Source organism: Spodoptera frugiperda, chromosome 3 (assembly GCF_023101765.2).
Source record: "Spodoptera frugiperda isolate SF20-4 chromosome 3, AGI-APGP_CSIRO_Sfru_2.0, whole genome shotgun sequence".
Lineage (NCBI taxonomy): Eukaryota > Metazoa > Arthropoda > Insecta > Lepidoptera > Noctuidae > Spodoptera > Spodoptera frugiperda.
The window spans coordinates 3,615,158-3,626,798 of NC_064214.1; the positions used below are offsets into that span (position 1 = coordinate 3,615,158).

The window sequence follows — 11,641 nt, forward strand, 5'->3', positions numbered from 1 at the left end:
AAAAGGCAATCCTCAGTCCGCTTTCTGCCTACGCACGGGGAGACAAGACGTGACGTGTGGCAGAGCACGTCGCCGTTGGGAATTTTGCCCCCTCCAGATACGACTGGGCTGCCTGAGCACTCATGCTCAGGGAGGGATTCTCCGGTGGAGCCGGTACCCTCCTGGGGTAATAAGATCTTTAATCCCCTCATTCAGCCCTGTATGATATTTTTATGAAAGGAAAAGGGAATGGGGTAATTAGTAGGGAATTGTGGGTCTGTAGGATAGGAGAGCTGTGGGAGTTACGACCACCCCTGCAAGACAGTGGTGATCGCAACTTCCTCAGCTCGAAGGTTGACGGGGACACTGCAAAAACGGAGGGATATGAGGAAAGTTCTTGCAGCCGCTCGGGAGGCCAGGGTCGCGTCCCTATCTATTCCTTCCTTTATGCTCGGACAGACTTTAAAGGTAAGAACAGCCCTAGCACGAAAAATATAATAGTGTTCTAATAAATCTATTACTGTTTGTTTGGTTCAGGCTACTATTTCTAATTATTAAAATAATAATATTTTTTCGGTCGGTTAAGAAAATTGTGTATGGTTTAATATAAGAACATTACATTTGACATTAAAATAACATTTTGAAGTAGTTAAATAAGTCTTTCAATTTTCTACCGTACGTAGTACGCAGTAAGTTTTGTTTCTGATTGTATATAACAGCTGTAGCGGTTGAACATTATGGAATCTTTTGTCAAAATGCAAGCGGAAACTAATAGATGCCTAGTGGAGACGTTGCGGTCGTCACCTAACGCCGGTACCACCGGTACTTCTCGGGAACCGGAGGTGCTGGAAGCCAGGAGTTTGTGGACGTGAGTGACAATCACGCGCCGCAACCCAATCCATTTGTGCGATCTGTCGTTTTAAATATCGCCGAACTGATGCAAACCAACATCTTCGAACAGAACGCAGGTGTCCCTGCGTGCTGACGAGGGTAATATGGTATTACCAGAGCACAGAGAAGTACTCGAAACCTTTTTAAAGAGGAGATCACCCCAGTTTGCTGCCGTGGAACCACCGTTAGACCTTGCTACGCATAAAATCAAAGTAAGTGACGACCAAGAGCCTATTGCTTCACCTCCCGAAACCGACTGTGACTTGTATCTCACTGTGATAGATATACACGTAGGCCAAGTGAAGTCCGGAAGAATCAATTAAAAGACCCCGAGGTACGCAAGATCATAGACGCGATGGAATCTGACTATCCATTTAGTGAAGTGCTTTTTATCTTTGACTTTAACATTGTATGGATAGATAATGGAAATTAAGTTATACACGATTATGTGTAATGGATATTATTAATACATTTTATAATGTGGGGTGTTTGAAAATATATATTTAGATTGTCGGTATTTACTTCATAAAAGGGTCACCCAAAAGTTGCAAACCTTTATACTCAGGTATAAACAAAGTTTAAAAATATTTGATAAATACAAAAAGAACTTATTGCGGAATATCGTTTGTCATCCAATAACATAAAAAATACGATGAGAAGAGAGAGATCTTGAACAATTGTTGGAACATCTCGAATGTAAATGATCATAACAGTTACTACATTCGATATATTTACAACGTATCATCATCATCATGTTTATCAGCCACAAGACACCCATTGCTCAATATTGCTGCAACATAGGCCTCCCAGGAACTGACGAGAACTATCCCAAACTATGTTCGTACCATCATTTACTTCTTCCAACGTAACCGTGTACAAACTGGATTTATTGTTGTAATGAATATTTTGTTTGGAAGACTTAATTTACTTTTCTTGCATATTTATATAGCGGAATACAGAGCGGTCTAATTTTCTTCTCTCTCCTTTCATAGGAAATAACGAATGGGACTTAAAATTTGCATGGGGACTCAAAACTTTCAAGTTATATTTAGGACGCCCTGTATATTTCTGTTGCAATTTTGATGACAAAATGTTGTGATACATTAATTGATCATGTAATAGATTAAAGGAACATTGTTTCCTACTTTGGTTAAGGTATAAATGTCATTAGAAGTGGTGCTGGAGTATTCAATTGGATCTGCAACTCACAATGAAAGGTAAGTGACAGTGAAATAATTAAATTTTGCGACCGGTTCGATATTAAACAAAAAAATATTCAAGGCATTTTTGAAATGGATAAGTATTTTTATTCACTTATTATTTTACTAGGTGACCCGGCGAACTTTGTACCGCCTAACAGTCAATGAATGTTGTATCACCTTTTAGTTAATTTAAGTTTTGATGAACTTAATACACTAAACGTATATATATCTCTCTCATAATTATGTACTCGTCGAGATTTATTGTTTTTAAGATGTATTCTACTATTCGAGAAGAAGAAAAATCCAACAAATCAAATAACATGAAAATTGGTCCCACAGATGTCGAGTTATAATTGTTGAAACAAACTTGTCTTTGTTTTATATATTTGGATTAAAGTTGTTTATATTTTTAGGAATAATTGCATCATTGGTCATCTTGTACGCGGCCGTTGGGCGGGCCCAATTAGAAGAATGCCCGAAAGAACAGGAAGCCAACGGGGACGTTCCAGTGCTGCTCAAACATAAAGATTGCGACAAATTCTTTTTATGTAGGGGCGAGGGCGAGGGCGTTGAGATGAATTGCCCGTCAGGCCTTTTCTTTAACAAGAAAACAATGATCTGTGACTGGCCAGAAAACGTAAATTGTGAGGGCCGTAATATTCCTGTGGTGAGTAACTCCACCACCACCACCACCACCTCCACCGTACCTCCAATTGAAATACCTGACGAGTTCTTGCCCAATGGATGCCCTGCGAACCCTCGTATCCACTGGCTGCTGCCTCACCAAACTGACTGTAACGCCTTCTACTACTGCGTCTGGGGAGGACGGGTAATGAGGAACTGTCCACCTACTTTACATTTCAACAGAAAGCTTCAGGTAAGTCAAATTTAGATACTCACATTCACTTTTTTGCATAATGATACGGGCTTATGTTTTTTGATTCGAATATTCTCACAGAAATTAACGTCGCTTCAGATGTATGACAAAAGGTTCGCTCTATAATGAGACTCCTGACATAGTATTGAAAGAGAGCTCCGAGCGTGGTTTATTTCACATTGTTTACACTAAAAGCTTGGATAATATCACCCAAGTGAACAAAGGAGACATTTGTCTTTATTTCAACTTACAGGTGAAGTAAGGACTTCACCTGAGAAGGCAGATGACTTATTTTTATTTCAATGAAAATATGACCGCAATATTGATACTCGTTGTATATGCATATTCCGCGCAACGTGTAACAGAGTCGATTCCCGCAGTAGCGTAGCAGCAAGTAGATGAAATAATATAAAAGTTATAAAATAACTTGGTTTTACATATTGTTTGTATGAACGCCAAAGTTATATTTGCGTTTTTTGAAAATATATTATTTCTTAAAAACTAGTAATGATATCTCGTTCAAATCAATTTTCGTTGAAAGTTTTTTTGAAATCTACAACATATTTTTTTTTTAGTTTTCTCACTCCTTTATTTTAAAAGTTAGAGGGGGGGGGGGGCACACATTTTTCCACTTTGGGAGTGTCTATCTATCAAACGATTGATTTTGACGAAAAATGGTTTTAGGAACCTTAATGTCTTTTTTAAAGCCCTATCCATAGTCACCCATCACGGTTAGGTTAGATGAAAAAAAAAAAATTTTTTGGAATCAGTTTTTTATTTTATTATTTTTTATTTAATATTCGAATAGCGGCTACCAGAATACATCAACTTACAAAGTTTCAACTATGTAAGCCAGTTTCGGAAATAAATAGCTGTGACATACGGACGGACGGACAGACAGACATGACGAATCTATAAGGGTTACGTTTTTTTGCCATTTGGCTACGGCTCCCTAAAAAGGGGAACAACCATCTCCACCTATAAAGTACTTAAAGATATTAACGTTAAAATTATGAAGTAACAATGAGAATGAGCTTATTTAATTATGTTAACATGATAATTAATTTAGTATGTCTCACGAAAGTTACAATAAAAATAATAAGCTTATTTCTAGATATAACACTTATTTCTTGTTGTTGGTAAAAATTGTATGTTATTTTTTTTTTATTAATAACGTAATATTTTCTTTTCTCCAGGTTTGCGACTGGCCTTGGGCTGCCGGATGCTCAGCTACATTCAACAAACATTTGGAATCCAGACAATCACTGAGATAATTTAACCTGAAGACCACAATAATTAAAATGAATTTAAACAAGACAATGTGAAAATAATTTATACTTTATTTTTTTTGCATATTTTATACTCTACAACATTTTCTATGAATAAAATCTAAGCAAGCTAATTAAAGTGTTTTTAATAAGTTATCTCCTGAAAAACATAGACACTAAACGTAGATTCCATAATAACACCATCTCACATTTTTTACGAGATATTAAATCTTATTTATTACGCAAGGCTTGAAGTGACTTAACGAATGGTTTAAAAAAATAATAATGAATAGGCACTATTCTAAACTATCTGCTCACGTGTCGGATTGCCCTATATTCAATTTTTAAAATTTACTGTTGAGTTAAATGTTAAAATTCGCCAATTAAATTATTGCATCACTCATTAGCGCCATGTCGGTCACTGGTGTCCGACGCTTAGCGGAGGATTTGCCTTCAACAGTTTCTTTCGGCAGTTAATGCTTTAACCGTTCTATCTCAACAGATACCAAGCCGTCTGCGTTAAAAATATAATAGTGTTAAAAAAAATCTATTACTGTTTGTTTGGTTCAGGCTACTATTTTTAATTATTAAAATAATAATATTTTTTCGGTCGGTTATGAAAATTGTGTATGGTTTAATATAAGAATATTACATTTTACATTAAAATAACATTTTGAAGTAGTTAAATAAGTCTTTCAATCTTCTACCGTACGTAGTACGCAGTAAGTTTTATAACAGCGGTTCCTTGAATCACCTTGAACATTATAGAATCTTTCGTCAAAATGCAAGCGGAAACTAATAGGTGCCTAGTGGAGACACTGCGGTCGTTACCTAACGCCGTTCACCGGTACTTCTCGAGAACTGTTAGGCGCAAATTTAGTACTAATGCTGATGTCACACCATGGAATGTGTGGTGGATGGAATGTGACGATCCATTTAGTGAAGTGTATGTAGTGTGCAAATTAGTGTGGGGCGTTAAGAAGATATCGTCCGTACTTTTGGTGGTTCGTGATGTTCACGAGAAAACCCAAAAGGCTCGAAAGATTTATGCCGACAAGCATCGGCAATCAACTCCCGACTATAAACGACGGACGTGGACGAATAAACATTGCACGACAGCACTCACTCTTGTCTTAGATTCCGAGCGCACGACTACTTACTGGAAATACTGTCAGTCGATCAGTGATCAGTGATTGCAATCATAAGAATGGGTGTTGTGAATTTGTCATTTAGTAAAGTGAACATTATTACAATTAGAGTTGACTTATCTTTGATGTAAACCATGTTTCCACTATGAAAGACTGAGACCTCTGAGTTTGTTTCGGCATTTCTTCTCAGAGTAGTAGGTAGGAAATGTCGGCCCCATCAGTAGATAATTATGTACGGTATAGTAACAGTGCAATTTACGAAAATAAACAATCATTTCAAGATTTTATTGTTTTATTGCTGCCTACACATTCCGCTACTTATGAGTGACGAAGAGTATCGCCCACACCTTATCTCCGACACATATCCTTACTTAGTCCTTCTCAAGAAATGAGCATTAATCACAATGCTTGCTCAAGGGGAAGTTGAAATGTCTCGGTCTCTTCACAATTCTTCCCTCACCGTATCTCAGTAGTGTAAATAGTTTTAGAAAATAGAAAGTACATTCGGTCAAGCTAATTAGTTAGCAGGCCACATATGGACACAACAATCATTTACAGCGTTATGCAATATACACGTGTGGGTAATTTAATACGTATTTGCATAAAAACATTTGTCCATTACGCACACATTACATTGGTTTCCAGTCCAGCTAAAAGAATTATTTTTTCTTTACTCTTTACTATGTTGATCTTCTTTGATTCGTTTTTTTTTGTTTCCTGTATAATGAAATCTGGGGAGCCTACTCCGGTTCTCGAATCCGAAGTTTCGTTTAATTTTCGGCCGTAGGTTTTATTGATTTACTAATGAAATTACTTAAAATAACGTTTTATTTTTAATTTAAAATCAAAACCTATGTATTTATCTTCATTTTATTCATATAAGTTTTTAAACAGACATAGTCACTAACACTATTATTAGAACTTATGACGGGATATTTACTATGTTTATTCACGGATGATGATGATGATAATCATCATGACGTGATCATGGCGCTTGCAACAGTGCCGAAATATCGCAATCCATCGAAGTGAATAAACATGGTAAATATCCCGTCATAAGTTTCATTTCATTCGTTCATATTTATTCACGAAAGTTCGCAATAAATGTAGTATGTGGTAAGAAATTTGCGAAGTTTCGACGAAACTTCTTTTTTCTTAACTACAAAAAGTTCAGATTGTAAATAAAATAATATGTTTTTTACAAATAATTTATTTTTTAAAGAAATAAGAAGGCAATCATGTTTAATGAGTAATCAAACAGACACGTAAAACAATAGGATGACAATAACATCACTTTTCCGTTTCCTCTAGACCTTTCTATGTTCCTAGTAGTATACAAAAATGCAAATTTCGACAACATATTTTCAGTTACTACTAAATGTTTTGGTTCACCTTGTTCAACAATTATTAATGTTGTCGCTATATTAATAAGGCTAGCAATTATCTGCTAAATAATTAAATAATTCGTTCACTATCAGAAAAGTCAGTCCTATTAGACCGCACATGTTTCTGGACCACAATATTTTACGTCTCACCGTCATCCAACTTATCTAATGTTTTATTGTAGCCAAAATGACATCGGGTTTCCTTTATCGATGAGCTATTACAGATTTTTGTAATTCTTAAGATTAGTGCCGACTTGCTGCAATACGCAGCCAGCAGAATGAAGGTGATATCACAGATTGAAAATTAGGCACGCGTTGTCACGCGCGTGGAGAATAAAGTATTGGAAATAACTCGAATCCGCCTTGCGTTCAGGCACAATAGGGTACTAGTGGCTACACAATGAAATCATCTTTGGATTTATTTCACGTCTTCGACGTGATTCTATATTTCATGTTTTCAGAATACCCATATCGGTCGACCCATAACTGCAGTTCTTGTTTCTTCTCTGTGGATACAAAACAAATGAGTAAATTATATGTGTAGCAAGATTTTAGTCTACATGACAAAAAGAACCTTAATATATATTTACCTAGAATTGCTTAGGTTATATGTTTTAGTTTATATACTTAGCTTATTGTATAGATTTAGTATCTATATGTATAGACATACATAACTTAAGATTTTGTTTCCCACTTATATGCATAAAAGTATACAATGAGCATAAAAAATTAAGAATAACAAAGTTGAAAAAGTACTATTATTATAGATTTATTAAAATAATATTTGTTACCTATTCACCGATATTCTTAATCGCCTTACCGTGTATCCACACCGCAGTTAACTTTTGTGGAGCAACAAAATGCAACATAACATAAGGTAACAATCTGTAACTTATGTGGCTTAATTACTTTATATTATTAACTTGGTTGTCGGCTGTTGCAGAGTAACACTTAGAAACGTCCATCAACAAACAGTAACTGCGGTGTGGATGCGCGGTTAAATTTCAAAATTATATGCGTTTTGCTTCCGCAAAACAACGACTGCTTTTTATCTTTAACTTTAACATTGTATGGACAGATAATGGAAATTAAGTTATACATGACTATGTGTAATGGATATTATTAATAAATTTTATAATGTGGGGTGTTTGAAATTAAATATTCAGATTGTTGGTATTTACTTCATAAAAGGGTCACCCAAAAGTTGCAAAACTTTATACTCAGGTATAAATAAAGTTTAAAAACATTTGTTAAATACAAAAAGAACTTATTGCGAAATATCGTAATAATAACCATAACTTAGTCCAAAAACTTAAAAAATACGATGAGAATAGAGAGATCTTTTGAGAGCCAACACTTATTAAAAAGTAGGTACAGCAGGCTTGCAATCACACCTCCGCCTCCTATTAGCATTTCAGTAGTTATCCTATCATATCCCGCTGCTTTACCTACTTTCAAACTCTTAATAGCACTCATAATTTCATCTATCTTTATTTCTTCCACACTAGCACATTCATTACCCTCGTTTCCTTCGTCATCTTTCGAATTATCCCTTTCAAATAGATTCTCAAAATATTCCTTCCACTGCTTTAAAACATCCTTACTTTCACCAATCACACTCCCGTTTCTGTCTCTTATCATACCTACTTTCGAGTCTCCAACTTTGCCTCTGGCAGTTCTAACCAGATAAAAAAAAAAAAGATGCCAGAATAATTTAGCGTTGGCTCGAAAGTTCTGCGAGAATTTTCTTTCAATCTTTTCCTTGTATTCCTTTTTCTTCTTGCTAACTAACTCTTTTACTCTCTTTTTGCAACGAATGTACTTCTCTTTCATACTATCTAGCATTCTTCTATTTGCTTTTGACGCTAATAGATCGAGCCAAGCTTCCTTCTTTTGCTCTATCACCTCTTTCACTTCATCATCCCACCATTCATTTCTTTTGCTTCCAGGGTTCTTTCTCTTGCTTACACCACATACTTGTGTAGCTACTGCGATCATTGCGTCCTTCAATTCCTTCCAAAATTCTTCTATATTCCATTCCTCACCTTCCAGTAGCTCTCTAGTCCTTTCATTTAATAATTTTCTATACTCATCACAGGCTTTCTCTTCTCTCAATCGTTCCACTCTCACTCTCTCAATTCCAGGCACCCTTATCCGTGGCCGATGTCTCCACTTCATCGCCAGTCTCGCTATTCTAGCTATAACGAGGAAGTGGTCACTACCGACATTCGTACCACGGTACACCCTGGAATCTTTAATTTTCGTCCTCAATCGTTCATCTACAATCACGAAATCAATCATACTCCTTTCTGTATGTCTCTGCCACGTATACATGTGGATTTTCTTGTGACTAAATATTGTATTGGTCACAAGAAGTTTTTTTCTCGACACATATACCCAGAAGACATTCCCCATTCTCATTCACTCTTTCATCTCCAAATCGCCCTAAAACTCTTTCGTACCCATCGCGTGCCACCCCAACCTATCCATTAAAATCCCCTAGCATAATTATTCTTTCATTCTCTTTACATTCATTCAGTAAATCTCTCAAGTTATCCCAGAATTCTTCCCTCACCCCAACTGGCTTTGACATGTCTGGGGCGTAGGCACTGACTATAAATAATTTGGTCAAGCCCATTTTGAGGCGAATCCACAGTATTCTGGGATTAACACATTTATACCCTTTCACACATTCATTCATTCAGATAGTATAACTCCCACCCCCTGGCTGCCCCTCTGGGAACTTGCCACACTAGACCAGTACGCAAAGTATTGGCCATGGGTGGTAGCTACACCATCCTTTCTTTTAGTCTCACTCACTCCTAACACATCAATCTTTCTCATGTTCATCATCTCACATATCTCTACCATTTTGCCTTCTACACCTCCACACACATTCAGTGTGGCAAAAAGGCAATCCTCAGCCCGCTTTCTGCCTACGCACGGGGAGACAAGACGTGACGTGTGGCAGAGCACGTCGCCGTTGGGAATTTTGCCCCCCCCAGATACGACGGGGCTGCCTGAGCACTCATGCTCAGGGAGGGATTCTCCGGTGGAGCCGGTACCCTCCTGGGGTAATAAGATCTTTAATCCCCTCATTCAGCCCTGTATGATATTTTTATGAAAGGAAAAGGGAATGGGGTAATTAGTAGGGAATTGTGGGTCTGTAGGATAGGAGAGCTGTGGGAGTTACGACCACCCCTGCAAGACAGTGGTGATCGCAACTTCCTCAGCTCGAAGGTTGACGGGGACACTGCAAAAACGGAGGGATATGAGGAAAGTTCTTGCAGCCGCTCGGGAGGCCAGGGTCGCGTCCCTATCTATTCCTTCCTTTATGCTCGGACAGACTTTAAAGGTAAGAACAGCCCTAGCACGAAAAATATAATAGTGTTCTAATAAATCTATTACTGTTTGTTTGGTTCAGGCTACTATTTCTAATTATTAAAATAATAATATTTTTTCGGTCGGTTAAGAAAATTGTGTATGGTTTAATATAAGAACATTACATTTGACATTAAAATAACATTTTGAAGTAGTTAAATAAGTCTTTCAATTTTCTACCGTACGTAGTACGCAGTAAGTTTTGTTTCTGATTGTATATAACAGCTGTAGCGGTTGAACATTATGGAATCTTTTGTCAAAATGCAAGCGGAAACTAATAGATGCCTAGTGGAGACGTTGCGGTCGTCACCTAACGCCGGTACCACCGGTACTTCTCGGGAACCGGAGGTGCTGGAAGCCAGGAGTTTGTGGACGTGAGTGACAATCACGCGCCGCAACCCAATCCATTTGTGCGATCTGTCGTTTTAAATATCGCCGAACTGATGCAAACCAACATCTTCGAACAGAACGCAGGTGTCCCTGCGTGCTGACGAGGGTAATATGGTATTACCAGAGCACAGAGAAGTACTCGAAACCTTTTTAAAGAGGAGATCACCCCAGTTTGCTGCCGTGGAACCACCGTTAGACCTTGCTACGCATAAAATCAAAGTAAGTGACGACCAAGAGCCTATTGCTTCACCTCCCGAAACCGACTGTGACTTGTATCTCACTGTGATAGATATACACGTAGGCCAAGTGAAGTCCGGAAGAATCAATTAAAAGACCCCGAGGTACGCAAGATCATAGACGCGATGGAATCTGACTATCCATTTAGTGAAGTGCTTTTTATCTTTGACTTTAACATTGTATGGATAGATAATGGAAATTAAGTTATACACGATTATGTGTAATGGATATTATTAATACATTTTATAATGTGGGGTGTTTGAAAATATATATTTAGATTGTCGGTATTTACTTCATAAAAGGGTCACCCAAAAGTTGCAAACCTTTATACTCAGGTATAAACAAAGTTTAAAAATATTTGATAAATACAAAAAGAACTTATTTCGGAATATCGTTTGTCATCCAATAACATAAAAAATACGATGAGAAGAGAGAGATCTTGAACAATTGTTGGAACATCTCGAATGTAAATGATCATAACAGTTACTACATTCGATATATTTACAACGTATCATCATCATCATGTTTATCAGCCACAAGACACCCATTGCTCAATATTGCTGCAACATAGGCCTCCCAGGAACTGACGAGAACTATCCCAAACTATGTTCGTACCATCATTTACTTCTTCCAACGTAACCGTGTACAAACTGGATTTATTGTTGTAATGAATATTTTGTTTGGAAGACTTAATTTACTTTTCTTGCATATTTATATAGCGGAATACAGAGCGGTCTAATTTTCTTCTCTCTCCTTTCATAGGAAATAACGAATGGGACTTAAAATTTGCATGGGGACTCAAAACTTTCAAGTTATATTTAGGACGCCCTGTATATTTCTGTTGCAATTTTGATGACAAAATGTTGTGATACATTAATTGATC

General features: G+C 37.0%; 1 protein-coding gene and 1 long non-coding RNA gene across 2 annotated transcripts; one reads left to right on the forward strand and one right to left on the reverse strand.

The window, feature by feature from the left end:
• Positions 1 to 2,007: 2,007 nt before the first annotated feature.
• LOC126913069 (peritrophin-1-like) lies at positions 2,008 to 4,356 on the forward strand. The gene is made up of 3 exons (XM_050707799.1): positions 2,008 to 2,087; positions 2,486 to 2,949; positions 4,146 to 4,356. The coding sequence occupies exons 1-3, from the start codon at positions 2,081 to 2,083 to the stop codon at positions 4,221 to 4,223; spliced, it is 549 nt and encodes a 182-aa protein (XP_050563756.1). The 5' UTR covers positions 2,008 to 2,080; the 3' UTR covers positions 4,224 to 4,356.
• Positions 4,357 to 6,221: 1,865 nt separating this feature from the next.
• On the reverse strand, positions 6,222 to 7,674 carry LOC126913070 (uncharacterized). Its single transcript, XR_007707656.1, has 2 exons — positions 7,550 to 7,674; positions 6,222 to 7,256 (listed from the first exon to the last, which is right to left on the reverse strand). It is a non-coding gene; the product is annotated as an uncharacterized LOC126913070 (long non-coding RNA).
• Positions 7,675 to 11,641: the final 3,967 nt, after the last annotated feature.